The sequence below is a fragment of the Andrographis paniculata genome, unplaced genomic scaffold (assembly GCF_009805555.1).
Source record: "Andrographis paniculata isolate CXL003 unplaced genomic scaffold, ASM980555v1 Contig62END, whole genome shotgun sequence".
NCBI classification, from domain to species: Eukaryota; Viridiplantae; Streptophyta; class Magnoliopsida; order Lamiales; family Acanthaceae; genus Andrographis; species Andrographis paniculata.
In genome coordinates, this window is record NW_026137598.1 from 7,684,201 (window position 1) to 7,698,982 (window position 14,782).

Below are 14,782 nucleotides of genomic sequence, written 5' to 3' on the forward strand. Positions count from 1 at the left end.
CAAAATATGCAAAGTTGGAAAGAACATCAATTTAACAGCAATGTCACTGTCTCCTTTCACAGACCAGACCCTACCCTATCCATTTCTTCATATTCGGGTAGGATACCCGACCCACCTGCTTTCTCACCATTAAAATATTATAGTTAATTAATTAATTAGTCCAGTCTAACTATCACATGTCACTTTTAACTAATTCCTAGGATCGATCACACACACACTACACAGTAATTAATAAATAACTAACTACTTCTTCTTCTTTTTTTTTTTAACTTCGGTAATAACAATAATTATTTGTAAGTAATAATCTAGATATAATAATTAGATGCCCTTATAATTAATTATTCCAATATATAAATAAATATGTGGCTAATTTATGGACTGATCATTTGCTTAGTTACTTTTATTTTATATTTGATGTCACTTCTAATATTTGTGAGGATTTCCATTTTTTTATTTTTATTTTTTGTAATATATTTAAAAATATGGGGTGACATGCAACCCAATAAACCGGTTGATCAGAGTTGTCTTCAAGTTAAATAATTTCACATGCTATGTACGTTATATGTGAGTATATTTATATTTATATTTATATTTATATTTATTTATATATAAAAATATAAATACACACACTGTTGCCATTTCCTGCAAAAATGATAAAACGGATATGGAAACGGGTAGGGTAGGGTAGGGTAGGTGCGGATGGGTTTTATACCGATCGAGATCCATCGATCCTGCAAAAGAAGCCATATTATACTGACCTCAAGTTACAAATTTAAAGCCGAAGGACATTTATTTGAACCCGAATCCAAAACATTGATTGAGTGCGAGTCTTGAGCGGGTCGGGTCCACCCGAAGCATTTGTCCATGGAAAGACATGCATATGCTCCTTTTTGTCTTTTTCATAAAACTTGATTTGTCCCATGCATTTACTTTTGCCTCTGTTTGTTTGTGTTTTTTTTTTCAATTCAATCTTTTTCCTTTTTAAGTGTATAATTTGGCCCTCAAGTAAGGCACTGAAGTTTATAATTAATTCATTATAGTATTGACAGTATTATTATATAATAAACAACGTACAATATGATTATAAACACACAACTTATGTTAATACGAATATATAACAACACAATACATGTTTTTTCAATAAATAAAGATATCTTGTTAAAAATTTTATATGGATAACTTATTTTTAATTCAAAATATATTTTGAATTTTAAGAAAGAAAATTGAAATCCAAAAATCGAAAAACATCCAAACACGATCTGTTATTTGTATTGATTAATTCCTTTATCACAGTATAACGTATAACCATTGTAAGTAGTAATAAGTAATTGGCATCCGTATATATAATTAAATCAAGTGTAGATAGAGCCCCCACATATATATATATATATATACATACATACATATATGTTGTAGTCTACTAGTCTTCTAGCAAAGTCGCGCTTTCCCACACTACGGAACCAGAAATGCGACTTTGCGCTTTTACCTATTTATAGCTCTGTATCACTCACTGCACGCACTGTATACTCATCAACTTCATCTTCTCTACCTGCCATGCTCTGTATACTTTCATAAACCCTAATTATACGTATAACAAATTAATATCATCAGACTCTGTCGTTCATCCCCTTCACCTTGATTTCTCTGTACATTTATATATATATACAGCAGCAGCGCCATGAATTGTTTAATTGTTCGAATTTTTTGGCTGTGGATTTTAATTTTCGCTCGACCTTCGACCGCGGCGATGAATTCCTTCATCTATATCGGTTGTTCGCAGCTCAAGTACGCTCCGGGGAGCCCCTACGAGTCCGGCGTGAACTCAATTCTGACGTCGGTGGTGAACGCCGCCGCCTTCTCCGGCTACAACACTTTCAAATTTCCATTCCCGGCGTCGTCGGCGGTCTCCGGTCTGTACCAGTGCCGCGGCGATCTGAGCGGCTCGATCTGCCACGACTGCGTCTCGGAGGCGGTGAGCCGGCTGGGGAGCTCGTGCGTTGGCGCGGCTGGCGGCGCGATGCAGCTGGAGGGGTGCTTTGTGAGGTACGACAACGCGACGTTCGTCGGAGTTGAGGACAAGACGGTGGTGACGGATAAATGTGGGCCGCCGATCGACGGCGGCGATGAGTCCGGAGTGTTGACCGGAAAAGATGGTGTGTTGGCGTATCTGATGGCTGGGGGGCAGTATTTTAGAGTCGGGGGGTCCGGGAAAGTCCAGGGACTGGCTCAGTGTGTCCAGGACCTCAGTATATCGGAGTGCCAGGATTGCATATCGGAGGCGATCCAACGGCTGAAAAACGAGTGTGGTTCTTCGGCTTGGGGGGATATGTTCTTGGGCAAGTGCTACGCGCGCTACTCGGAGCGTGGGTACACCGCCAAACATGGTAAGCCAAATAAACAAATAAAATCTACTTGATTATATATATGCATGCATGTTTAGGAATTTAATTTATTTTTCCTATTTTTATTATTTTTCTTTTTTATTTTTGAATTTGAGTGACTTCAAATTAACTTCTTGTACAAAACTTGATGAGAGGTGGTGTGGGCAAGTAAAAGAAAAAGGTTGAGACAATACAAAGGTATCATTCTTTAAAAAAAAAAAAATGCTTTTTTTACAAACCCTTATAGATAAGGCTGAAATATATTGAATTGGAAAGAAAGCAATATCAATTTTCAATTCCAAGATTCTCCTATATATATGTATATATATAACAGTGACCTCATAATATATAGGTGCACTTTTCAATAATATAGCATGGAGAGTGTGACAAATGATTAAAAGATAACTAATTATCCAAACTACTTTTTATTAGACAAATGAGTAATCACATTTGGTGAAATAAACAAATCCCCTGTTGATCAATTTATAACAATAGTAAAGATATAAATATCTGTGTGTCTAGAAGTATCTATAATTAACTATTCTTGATCAATTTATTTGGGTAACAGATAACCTGTAATAAATTAATTTATATATATATATCCATTAATAATTTATATGTGTGTTGCAGATGAAAATGATGATGAAATGGAGAAAACCCTAGCCATATTTATAGGACTGGTAGCTGGTGTTGCTGTGCTCATTGTGTTCCTCTCAGTGTTGAGTAAACTCTTGGATAGGAAAGGAGGTAATCATTTTGAATTAATATATAATTAAATAATCATATTCATATACTAATAAATTTCTAATTTGATTTATTAATTACCTAGAAAAGATATTACAATTGAAATATCTATAATAAAATTCTTGATGGATCCCCAACTTCAATTCATCTTTTTGTGCAGGTTCTAGTGGTAAATAAAGTGAAGTTCTAAAAGGGCAACCATCATATTCCTTCTCGTAAATTGCTTTTCTATGGATTCTCATGACTTTGCTTCGAAGCCCATTTATAAAAATGAATATTTTGTGGGGATACATACATCACACCTCTCTCTCTCTAGCTCTCTCTCTCTCTCTCTCTCTGATCTACCCTTGCCTGTTGTAATAAAAAGCTATTTATTTATTTACACACTGGTGTGGAAAAAAGGAAAAGAAAAGAAAAGAAAAAGGTTGTGTAGTAGTTCAATTTATTCTGTTGTATCAGGAGATTGGTTAATAATTGTCATTCTTGATTCTTCATCTGTAACTTAATTTAGTTTTAATCTAATTGTCCTGATCTGGTCCATTATATATTATATGGGTTCATTATATATTGTTGTCGATCAGTTGATGATCATCAATTCACAATTTGTTGTCACTTTTGTTGAACCAATAATTGGCACAATATTTACTTAAAAAATGATTCTTGTTAAAAAGTGACATGCTTTATATGTGTTTAAAAAAGTACAATCTTAATATATCACTATGTGTAAGTATGAGTATGACATTGTATTCAATGTAATATTCCTTCACTCTCAAACATTCTATAATTTTTTTTATTGTTTCAAATATTCTACAATATTTTTAAAATAAAAAATAATTAATATACTTAATCACTACGTTACACTTTATCTCATTATATTATTCAAATAAAAATATATATATACATTTTTTTTCTCTTATCATATCATCTCATTTTAAAATTATTATACTTAATACTATCTATCTAAATTCACATGTTGAAATTGAATGTTACATAAGAAAATATAATACTACTCATCATGTTTGTCCCAAATTTGTTCTGTTTGGATCAACAATCCAACTGTCGGCGACTCCTGTACGTAGATAAATAAATTAATTTTTTAGATGAGACGATCATTCAGATCATTTGACATGATATCAAAGTTGCAGTTTTTGATCAAATTCGACACCCTCCATTTAATCGATGGAATAATTTCAAATAAAAGCAAAATGATACCAAAATATATTAAAATTAATTATACTACGTATAAATGCCCAAAAATATTGAACTTAAGGAGAATTATGTAAGAGAAAAATGCTGGTTTGGAATCTAAAAATAAACACATAATATTGTAACATTTACATTAACTTTAATATAATTTTTTACTATATAATTTAATTATATATATATATATATATATAGGATATTGTATATGTGTGTAACGTCTAATAACTCTGTCATCAATTATAGAGATGACCCAACTGCTTTTGACATTGTTTAATTAGGGGTTGAATTAGGTGAGTGATTATATCATTCAACCCTTTAATAATTACATGTTCTCTCACTAAATTATACTACTTAATTGTCCTCTTGTTACTTTATAATCATTCATTGAATCTTCACTTTTTTTTTATTTTTTATTTATTCAAAGAGAGAGGAAAAAAAATGTATCGTAGGTTAATTTGATATAATTATATTAATGTAAATATTAAAAATATTTCTAATACATAGTAGAGTCATATTTACTAAAAATATATAGATATACATACACATCGTGTTTAAATAAACAAAAATGACAATATTTATTTTTAAATAAAAAAAAAATTTAATTATGTAATTTTAAGAATACAAATTTAATGAACAATAGACAAGTCCAAACTTTAAAAGAAACAGAACCAAAAACAATTCTAAAAGTCATATTTAAATGCAAGCAACACTATTCATAAGTAATCCAATCCTACTATACACATACATTAAGGCTGGCTTCAGGACATCGTTTGGGCCTGAGGGCCCAATAGAAAAGAACTAATTCAACGACGTAACGGCCCAAACAAATCACGAAAAAAATCAGTCATAAATGTCAAAATCAAATTAAATACAAAATAATTCATTGTGAAAAATTAGGACCACAAGATCTGAAGATGATGCGAGCATGGGCATCAGCATCCCGTGAGGATTTCTGCATTTACCCAAAATAATAATAATAATAATAATAAGTGTGCGCCGGATGATCTCGGCCGTTCATCAATGTGACCACTCAAGATGGATGAATGAACGGCGTGGATCCTCTCAGGTATTCCGCGTTCATTACAATCAGGAAATTAAACCCCACGTGTTAAACAAAAAAACCGAATATTTCCAAGTTGTAATCTGCACAGCTGTAGTTTCACTGTCAAAGAAATGAAATACTAGTAGTCTATATTACATTCATCAAATCATGAACATAAATAATTCATATGTATTGTAATGAAAGGTGTGGAACAGTGAAAGAAAGAAACTGACAATGACCAGTCTTGTCTGTCCGTTGCCCATGACCCTTGGCTTATCCACAAGGTTTGTGCATATCCAAATGTATATTTTGGTGGGCTGGCTAATTTTATGACCAGACCAAATAAGAAAATGGGGGTTGTAATTGGCTACTAAAATCGAACCATAAACAACACCAGCAATTTTACACTTTAAAAAAAAAAATCCACGTGGCAAACGATGAAATAATCAAATGTCAGCAGTCAATTTTTGGAATCGGTCACATAAGCGGCACAATGTGTCTTTCAAGCCACGTGATGATAATTCACAAGTGACGATACGTGGCAACATCTTGGGCGTTGATGGAATTGCGCACGTGGGGATTTACCGGAGCGATCGGTGCCTCAGTTATTGGACATCCAACTTAGAATTCACTAACTATAGTAATATTTTTATTTTATTTTATTTTTTTCGATAAAGTCAAAAAAAGTCAATATATTGGCATTTAGTAATGAGATATATTATTGTTCTGCATAATTTGGTAAGCTATTGATTTTCAACACTAATTTCTGGTATTTGTTTTAAATTTGGATTAGCAACGTGCTGAATTAGCATATCTCTTTTTAATACAGAATTAATTAATTACCGAGCTTAGCCTAACTGTTCACTTGCTTTATTTCTATTATATATTTCTATTTTTCATTTTTCCTTTCCTAAAAACAAAGAGAAGGTGAAATATCAGGAGAATACAATTGGAGCCCTCCCGGTCAGCGTTTTTGCTCTCTGATTTGTTCGAGGGTTTTTCTCAGTATGTGATTTGTGTTTATTGAATTGTGTAGCTAGTTTTTCTTTTTTTGAATTTTGTGAAATTGAGTGTGTTTCTTTTGAGTTTTGTGAAATTGAGGCGTTAAAGATTGTTTTTTTTTTTTTTTTTTTTGAAGATATGGAGAGAGATTTCCTGGGGTTGCATTCTAAGGAATCTGCTGCGGTGAAAGAGGAATTTGTCGACGGAAGTTGCGAGGACTTTGGTGATTCACTTACTGTCATATTTACTTTACTTTGGTGTTCTGTCTGTTGCGGTGACTTATAGTTTTTACTGATGAGGATTTGAATTTCGTGTTTGAATTCTCCGGGAGCTGAAATTTTTACACTTTGATTTGATTTCCTTTTTCTCGTTCCTGTGGCTACGGTTTCCTTCTCTGAATGATTTTCCTTCTCAGTAATATAGTGATTTACTTCACTTGAAGTTTGAGTTTCTGGTATCGAATTTGTATTTGGAAAGGGATTTAAGGTCTGATTGTTTTCAGTTTCCTGTAGATCTTCCATCCCTTCAATAGATTTTTTGTACGAGCCGTTTTTGGCGCTTAGAATTCGCTGAAAGAATTGCCCTTTGATGTATAATTGATATTGGAAGGTCGATCTAAACTAGGATTCTTATAAACACAAGAATTTTAGCTAAAAGGAGCTAAAAAGTTGAAGGATTGAATGCTAACACGTTAATTATAAATTAACGGTGCTAAAATAGGGGATTGAAATGTGTTTATTTCAGTGCTCTGAGGATTAATTTTCTTTTTTTTACTGTTGTTTTGATCTAAAGAATATAAAAGGAGCTCCGGAGGACCGACTGGCTTCCCACATTTTGTGTCATTGAAGTCAGAGCAAGACAAAAAACCATCAAAAATAAACTCCGACCTTGCATCTCATGGATACAAGGTGAGATCTGGTACTAGATCCGGTTCTGATAAGTCGAAGATGCGAATAAAAGATAATTGAGTGATGTTTTGGTTCACTTATATTCTTTCATTGTGTGATATTAGATTCATTCTTTCCTTTGATTGACGTCGTGCTCACACATGGCTTGAAGTTAATTTAATGTTCGCTACATTCTTGCTTTGTCGATTAAATGAATGGGTGATGTTCACTTATATTCTTTCGGTGTGTGATATTAGATCGTTCTTCACTTCTTTCCTTTAATTGGCATCTTGCTCACACGTGGCTGGAAATTAATTTAATGTTCGTTAGAGTCTTGCTTTGTCGATTATATGAATGACTTCAAAGGGTAGTGAGCTTTAGATGCAAAACTAGTCATGATGAGATAATTTTGTATATAAGAGAGCATTTGCGGCTATCTCTCGTGAATAGTTTGCCATCTTAAGGCACGGACTAGGAAAGGAAGCACGTGTTTAAATTATATGTCATATATAGACGACGAGAGTATCGTATAGGACAGAGAGAATAAAGTGCACTGTATTTATGATTGCTTGTTTATTTTATGATTCATTATTGCTCGAGACACATTTATTGTTGCTTGTCAGAATTTTGGAGGTACTTCAATGAAGCAACAATCTCTTGTTGGGAATCAAGTTTCAACGCCCCATCTTCCTTCAGCTGCAATGGTTGGAGCAACTGAGCTATGGTGAGCAGCTGCATTAACTGAAATACTCTGCATATTATCTCCGGTCATCTGAATTAGTTATTTCTTTTAACATATACGTAACTACACTTTGTTAATATAAAGCGATTGATATGGAGTTCAACATTGGTGTTTATAGGACTAATTCTATGGCTTCCACTGTTTCTACTCAATTGACCATTTTCTATGGTGGAGTTGTTCATGTCTTTGATGGCATTACCCCTGAAAAGGTGCTTTGAATCTCTCCAATGCGTTGTTGATTCATTTTAAAGGTAACGAATTTATTTTTCTTTTCCTAACATAATTTTTAGGCTGAGGCAATTGTACTTTTGGCTGGAGCTGGATGTATACCATCCAGCGTGGCACACCAAAAGCTTCACCTGCAAGCAACTGCCTCCAAACTCCCAACAGTAGATCAGGCATTAGCGAATCAAAATATGACACCAGGCTGTGATCTCCCAAGCCCCATCTCTGTTACGTCTCACCCAAGCGATCAGTCCGGGATTCCAGCTGTTAACAATAATGATGTAAAGGGATCTCAGACTACTGGTATGCCCGCCAATCTAGGCGCCAAAGTCGAGCTGTCTAAAGTGATGTCACCCATGGGATCTATGGGTGCGTCGGCTATAATCTCATCGGGTAATCTTATAGCAATTCAACCAGTTATATTATTTGTTATCTCATGATCAATATTCTTCTGTTTCTTCAGAGAAACCTAAAACTTGTACTATTGTTATTTTCCACGCCAATCATTTGGAGGCTTACAATTTAATAACGCATTTTCTTTGGCTAAAATGTTTCGATTTCTGCAGTTGTTTTCCATATACAGCTGAAACTCATAATCAAGTAAAGTGGAGATGGCAATGACATTTTTTTGTTTAGTGTTGTAATGTCAAAAATCTGTTCAACCATCTTGGTGGTCTACGACTCTAAAAACATGCCATATTTAAACTAAAATTAGATATTCTCTCTTTGGGGTGACATACATATATATATAATCATCCAGTTTGCATTGTTTTGGAGTAAACAGCTAATCTCTCGTGATAATTTCTACCTAAAATGCTGCTTATTTTAAACCTTAATTATTTTTTTCCGCAGCTGTGCCACTGGCACGGAAGGCATCCCTTGCTCGCTTTTTGGAGAAGCGCAAGGAAAGGTACTTATTATTTACATGCTTTTGTTAGATTTCATCAAGAATGTTAGTACATGTTGGTTCCATTTTTATTTTTATTTTTTAAATCGCAAATGATCAGAATTGATTGCTTGGTTAAATGGGGGGATTGTAGCTAGCTCCACAATTGTATTTTAAGCCGTTTGATAAGATCCCGTTGGAAGAACACACCCTCATTTAGCAATTTTCTTTCAATATATGCAATGGCTTTTCCAATGTCTGGTAAAGTTTATTTACAGATAAATCAGGGGTTGATTAGCAGCTTTGTACTGGACACAAAAAGGTGCTGAAAAACACTTGCTATAAACTGCCAAACACTAATTGAAATTTTTGTCTTATTTATATACGCAGGGTTATGAATGCATCACCATACAGCCTTAGCAAGAAGAATACTGATTGCGCCACTCCTGAGTCCAATGGTATTGGCTTTTCCGCTACTTCTGGGGCCAGTTCTAGTTCTATCTCCATCAGCAAGGAGATTAGTGGTGATGCCTAAGATTAATCATCTATAAGAAAGTATTACTCATGTATCAAAAAAACTCTGTAAGCATTTAAAAAATGGTGTACAATACACTTAATGGCTGTCACTCTAGAATTGTGCGTTGAGTTGTGAACTCTATAGACATGAGACAAAAGTATTGTATGATCTATCCATAAAGATGTTATATTCTTTGTGATCTTCTCTTTCTCCATTCGCTTTCTTGTTTTGGGATGAGTGGCTTTCCCCTTGTTCGCTCGTGTCAGGGGTTGATATAATTCTTGGTCGTATTTGTCTCTCTATTCTTTATTCTTGATCGGATTCTATAATTTGGAACAAGTTCTATTACACCTACTATATGTGTTGTGCTTTCTTCTTGACTTTTGTCTACTGGACTCATGCTACATCTACATTGGTGATTTTATTGGTTTATTTCATCTCTAAAATGATTAATTAGAATGCAGAATGGAAATGGATAATGCTATTATTGCTGCTTCTTGTCTCAGTTCTGTTAGACTCATGGTCCCTACGGATTTTAGATTTTATTTTCTGATATATCCACTCGGTTTGCTTAGCCAGGTTTTCTGCCTTTTATGTTTTTCCCAAGTGGTCTGAGCAGATGCAAACAGCAGCTACACTTATCACGAGGATTCCTTTGATGATGGAGGGCCACGGGCATTCCTGCCCAAGTGCGGTCCAATGGTGCTCCTGGATTCAAACAGAGAGGCTCATTGTTGGGCCAAACAGACACAATTGAGCATTGCCAGGTAAAGTCTCTGTCCACATATCTCATTCAATATTTATTACACAATTGAATTATTGAAGTAAGGAAGGGGGTGAGTAAATTGGAGGCAAAGATTCAATTTACTCGCCACCCCCATGATGGAAAATTTGCAGCTAGGTCTAAAGAGAGGATTTGGGTCTAAAGTTGCCCTTCTGGGGACACCCCATCAATCAACTGGAAATACACGAAAAAGAAAGGCAAAGGTTGAATCTTGACCGTCCGATCTTCTTACACACAAACCCTGACAATACACAACACAACACAGTCATCCCAGCCCATCAAGTATGCATAAAATAATTCTTCATTTGTCCTTGACACTGTCGCACCCTGCCACTCTACTACTATTCCCAACCATTTACCCTCATTTATTGCCATTTTTCTTTCCTTCCCATTCCGGCGTTGCGTTCTTGGACTGGGTGGGGTTTCTCTGAAGTGTTGCTGAGTGGTTGCGGTATGCATTTGGGTTTCCAAGATTGAAGCTTTTGGAGTTGAAGAAACAAGGGAGGAGCTGACGCAGAACAAAACATGGGCTTACTGTTTCTTGCACTTCTCTTGATGGTGGGTTCTACTGCTTCTGCTGATGAAGGTGGGTGCTTTTGTATACTCCCCTGCTTCTGCTACATGTTTGCTTGTTTTTACGTTTTGCTGACCTTCCTTTTCTATCAAAATCTCTAATTCTTTTTTAGGTTAATATATAGAATATGTTTAGTTATATATAGTGGGTTTACACTGCCTCAGTTTGTGCATCCTTGCTTGAATGTTGTGTTCTTGGCTATGTTTTTTATGGTTCTTGGCTTCTATTTTAAGGACCTGTTAGATTTTCCTTGTTTGTTAGTAGTAGTCTTTGCCTGCGGATTGAAATTTAATTCTTAGTTAGCCCTCTCGTGAAATCTTTTATAGATATGCTTTGTAATTCAAAAATTACCAATTTTGAACTTCAAACTTTAAAAGGGATGCAATTTTTTTACAAGAATGGCAATGGTAGCTGCCATTGTAGGGTTGATTGATGGCAGCTGCTGTTTACAAAGCCATCCCAAAAGAAAAGAATTTGTCATTTTTCTCTTTGTTTGTTAATTGGAGAAGGGATGGAACTTAATGCCAGGAATTGGCAGCCTGGCAGGTGATATAATGCTTAAACATATTAAGGTATATATTCGACCTTTCATTTGCTTAATGTAATGGAATGCTATTATCCTTTGATTCCTTCCAAATTAGTTGCATATATATATATATATATATATAATGGTGTATTAGGACTACTGCAATAGTTTAGAAACTTCTGATTGTGACAATTTGTTAGACTTCTTTTGGATTAAGTTTCATGGTTAATTGACCAGTCATATCGATGCTGTCTTCTTCTCCACAGATGCTTTCATTGGTGTAAATGTCGGGACTGCACTATCCGACATGCCCGATCCAACTCAAGTTGTTGCACTTCTCAAGGCTCAGCAGATTCGGCACGTCAGGCTTTTTGATACTGACCGAGCAATGCTACAAGCTCTGGCGAAGACGGGAATACATGTCACTGTATCTGTGCCGAATGATCAACTTCTAGGCATTGGGCAGTCGAATGCCACCGCAGCTAATTGGGTTGCTCGGAACATTCTTGCCCATGTCCCTGCCACCAACATCACTGCTATCGCCGTTGGTTCTGAAGTCCTCACCACTCTCCCTAATGCTGCTCCCATCCTCGTCTCAGCCATGAATTTCATCCACTCTGCTCTTGTGGCAGCGAATCTTGACTCCCAGATTAAAGTCTCCACTCCGCACTCGGCTTCTATCATTCTGGATTCTTTTCCGCCTTCCCAAGCTTTCTTCAACCGTACATGGGATCCTGTCATGGTGCCCTTGCTCAAGTTTCTGCAGTCGACGGGTTCGTATCTAATGCTGAATGTTTACCCTTACTATGACTATGTGAAGGCAGATGGAGCAATTGCATTGGATTATGCTTTGTTTCGCCCACTTCTTCCGACAAAAGAAGCTGTCGATCGGAACACGCTCCTCCACTACACCAATGTTTTTGATGCTGTCGTCGATGCTGCGTACAACGCCATGTCGGATCTGAACTTCACTAATATCCCTGTTGTAGTGGCAGAATCCGGATGGCCTTCCAAGGGTGATTCGTCCGAGCCGGAAGCCACTCTGGAAAATGCCAACACGTACAACAGCAACCTGATAAGGCATGTTCTGAACAACACAGGGACTCCAAAACATCCAGGGATTGCAGTGAGTACATACATTTATGAACTGTACAATGAAGATCTTCGGCCTGGCTCTGTTTCGGAGAAGAATTGGGGGCTTTTTGATGCTAATGGCGTGCCAGTTTATATTCTACACTTGACGGGATCTGGGACTGTGTTGGCGAATGATACTGCAAACCAAACTTACTGTGTTGCTAAGGATGGAGCCGACAAGAAGATGCTGCAGGCTGCCCTGGATTGGGCTTGTGGGCCGGGGAAAGTCGATTGTTCCGCCATGTTGCAGGGGCAGCCGTGCTATGAACCGGACACAGTCGCAGCTCACTCGTCGTATGCCTTTGATGCTTATTATCACCGTATGGATATGGCAGACGGAACCTGTAACTTCAATGGCGTAGCCACTGTCACAACAACCGATCCAAGTAGGTTTCAAGAACATTTCCCTGGTCGAAAGTGGCATTCTTGATTTGGCAACTCATCTAAATTGTGCTGTTCTTGTGCAGGTCGAGGTTCTTGCATCTTTCCCGGAAGGTATGGACCTGATGATGCTTACCAATAATTCTTCTGTTAACTAGAATTCGTTGTAAGATAATTGTAAGATGATGAAGCTGTGAAATTTTTTATCTTGTGTTGTGCAGTGGTGGGAGGAATGGCACGATTACGAACGGGACTTCTCTCGCGCCTTCGACCAACTCATCCGTATCCGGTAGCCCCTTGAAATTACTACACAGGGGAGATCTTTATCCTTGTTTTATGCTACTTGGCCTTGTCCTCTGGACTGGCGTAGTCTGAGTGAATCAATTGGTAGGAACGGATGCTCGAATTTCTGAGACAATCCCCAATTTTGTTCCCGGTAAGGAAGGCTGAGAATGGGGAGCGGTCGTGTAATATGTAGTAGTTTAGGAACGTAGATTGAGGTGAGGATTATGATGATGGTGATGGTGATGACGATGACGATGGGCTGATGAAGATTCATTCATTCGTATTGTTGTTGTACTGTTAACTGTAGAATCGAAACATCAATTGCAATTTCAATATGATTCCATTTCAGCACCAAAGCGTCGTAACTAAGCACCCTAAACATATATCATACAACAACAATGGCGGATCTTTAAGGAAAATAAAGAAACACATGCACGCACGCACACAGGCATGTACAAGTGTCGTCTGTCTATCGGGTCATCCCTGCATGAATGATGGGGACGGTGCCGCGGTTCTGCCTCTCGACGTTTCCATGCCAGCCGAGGGGCATTTGGTATCCCCGGTTCTGGAGCTCCCGGTACTCCTGGCAGAGAGCGCAGCAGCCGCAGCAGCAGTGGACGAGGCAGTCCCCGCAGGGGGATTCATGGAGGGAGTACTGCTGTCTCATCTTCGACCTGTAGAAGCACGAGTAGAAGCACGGGCAGCAAGTCACGCAGGCGATCAGCGCGTACAGCGCTCCGTTCTGCCCGCAGGCTGCCCAAATCCAATCAAACAAGATTAGTCGATCGTCGATCATTCAATTCAATGCATTAATTAATTAATATATTGTTTGTTCCATGAATTAGTTACCGCTTGTTCCCTTGTCGAGGATCTCGGAGACACGCCCGAATGTAACGCAAGGGCACCAGCAAGTTAAGCAGCCTGAAGAATGGATCAGATTAAAGAAAAGCGTTGAAATTTCTGGTAATTTGATTATGAAGAAGAAGAAGATGACTGACAGTTCTTCTTGTCGGAAAAACAATCGCAGAGGCCAGTGGACCATGGGACCTGCGGCCTTGGCGGACGAGGAGGAGGAGGGCGGCGCTCCGGCACCGGAACGCCAGTTGCGACGGGGCTTTGCTCGGAGGGTTTCTGGTACTCAACTGATTCCGATGCAGATGCAGATATTGCAGGTGCAGGATCCATTATTAATTAATTAAGTATTGGTGAATTTGAGATGTTTATGAAATGAGGATATGATGGATCTCTTAGCTTAATAAGAAGGAGAAGATAAGCCCCCGCGTTTGAAAAGTCTTTGATGTGGTTAATGCCGATGTGGTCCCAAAGAGCTGACTTGACTCTGTCTATGGTCTCCACGCCCCACCCTGCAAGCTGAAGAAGAAGAAGAAGAAGAAGAAGAAAAGATTACATTACATTGCACTTGCACCTGCAAACTTCCAGTGCATGTACCTTCGCTGCAATTTCGATTA

At 37.4% G+C, this 14,782-nt stretch overlaps 4 protein-coding genes across 6 annotated transcripts; 3 read left to right on the forward strand and 1 right to left on the reverse strand.

The window, feature by feature from the left end:
• Positions 1-1,426: 1,426 nt before the first annotated feature.
• On the forward strand, positions 1,427-3,619 carry LOC127260397 (plasmodesmata-located protein 6-like). The gene is made up of 3 exons (XM_051288126.1): positions 1,427-2,384; positions 3,012-3,128; positions 3,286-3,619. Exons 1-3 carry the CDS (start codon positions 1,679-1,681, stop codon positions 3,300-3,302), a joined length of 840 nt encoding a protein of 279 aa, XP_051144083.1. The 5' UTR covers positions 1,427-1,678; the 3' UTR covers positions 3,303-3,619.
• Positions 3,620-6,177: 2,558 nt separating this feature from the next.
• LOC127260638 (protein TIFY 6B-like) lies at positions 6,178-9,843 on the forward strand. Of its 2 annotated transcripts, none has more exons than XM_051288475.1 (8): positions 6,178-6,333; positions 6,509-6,595; positions 7,165-7,280; positions 7,883-7,983; positions 8,120-8,210; positions 8,292-8,619; positions 9,079-9,136; positions 9,503-9,843. In XM_051288475.1, exons 2-8 carry the CDS (start codon positions 6,511-6,513, stop codon positions 9,645-9,647), a joined length of 924 nt encoding a protein of 307 aa, XP_051144432.1. In that variant the 5' UTR covers positions 6,178-6,333; positions 6,509-6,510; the 3' UTR covers positions 9,648-9,843. The 2 variants fall into 2 exon arrangements, with proteins under 2 accessions (XP_051144432.1, XP_051144431.1); XM_051288474.1 differs by having other exon boundaries at positions 6,180-6,375.
• Positions 9,844-10,269: 426 nt separating this feature from the next.
• On the forward strand, positions 10,270-13,669 carry LOC127260637 (glucan endo-1,3-beta-glucosidase 3-like). 2 transcript variants are annotated; one of them, XM_051288473.1, is made up of 5 exons: positions 10,270-10,695; positions 10,847-10,999; positions 11,780-13,033; positions 13,115-13,142; positions 13,250-13,669. In XM_051288473.1, the coding sequence occupies exons 2-5, from the start codon at positions 10,939-10,941 to the stop codon at positions 13,401-13,403; spliced, it is 1,497 nt and encodes a 498-aa protein (XP_051144430.1). In that variant the 5' UTR covers positions 10,270-10,695; positions 10,847-10,938; the 3' UTR covers positions 13,404-13,669. The 2 variants fall into 2 exon arrangements, with proteins under 2 accessions (XP_051144430.1, XP_051144429.1); XM_051288472.1 differs by lacking the exon at positions 10,270-10,695 and having other exon boundaries at positions 10,702-10,999.
• Positions 13,631-14,703, reverse strand: LOC127260640 (protein PLANT CADMIUM RESISTANCE 2-like). Its single transcript, XM_051288476.1, has 3 exons — positions 14,312-14,703; positions 14,163-14,234; positions 13,631-14,066 (listed from the first exon to the last, which is right to left on the reverse strand). Exons 1-3 carry the CDS (start codon positions 14,496-14,498, stop codon positions 13,783-13,785), a joined length of 543 nt encoding a protein of 180 aa, XP_051144433.1. The 5' UTR covers positions 14,499-14,703; the 3' UTR covers positions 13,631-13,782.
• Between the last annotated feature and the right edge of the window lie 79 nt (positions 14,704-14,782).

Coding starts and splice junctions, on each gene's coding strand:
- LOC127260397 (XM_051288126.1), top strand. CDS start 1,679: ATGAATTGTTTAATTGTTCGAATTTTTTGGCTGTGGATTTTAATTTTC. Junction 2,385..3,011: donor TGGGTACACCGCCAAACATG/GTAAGCCAAATA, acceptor TGTGTGTTGCAG/ATGAAAATGATGATGAAATG.
- LOC127260638 (XM_051288475.1), top strand. CDS start 6,511: ATGGAGAGAGATTTCCTGGGGTTGCATTCTAAGGAATCTGCTGCGGTG. Junction 8,620..9,078: donor GTCGGCTATAATCTCATCGG/GTAATCTTATAG, acceptor TTTTTTCCGCAG/CTGTGCCACTGGCACGGAAG. Junction 9,137..9,502: donor TTGGAGAAGCGCAAGGAAAG/GTACTTATTATT, acceptor TTATATACGCAG/GGTTATGAATGCATCACCAT.
- LOC127260637 (XM_051288473.1), top strand. CDS start 10,939: ATGGGCTTACTGTTTCTTGCACTTCTCTTGATGGTGGGTTCTACTGCT. Junction 11,000..11,779: donor TACTGCTTCTGCTGATGAAG/GTGGGTGCTTTT, acceptor TCTTCTCCACAG/ATGCTTTCATTGGTGTAAAT. Junction 13,143..13,249: donor TCTTGCATCTTTCCCGGAAG/GTATGGACCTGA, acceptor TGTGTTGTGCAG/TGGTGGGAGGAATGGCACGA.
- LOC127260640 (XM_051288476.1), bottom strand. CDS start 14,498: ATGGATCCTGCACCTGCAATATCTGCATCTGCATCGGAATCAGTTGAG. Junction 14,235..14,311: donor TTTTTCCGACAAGAAGAACT/GTCAGTCATCTT, acceptor TCCATTCTTCAG/GCTGCTTAACTTGCTGGTGC. Junction 14,067..14,162: donor CCTCGACAAGGGAACAAGCG/GTAACTAATTCA, acceptor GGATTTGGGCAG/CCTGCGGGCAGAACGGAGCG.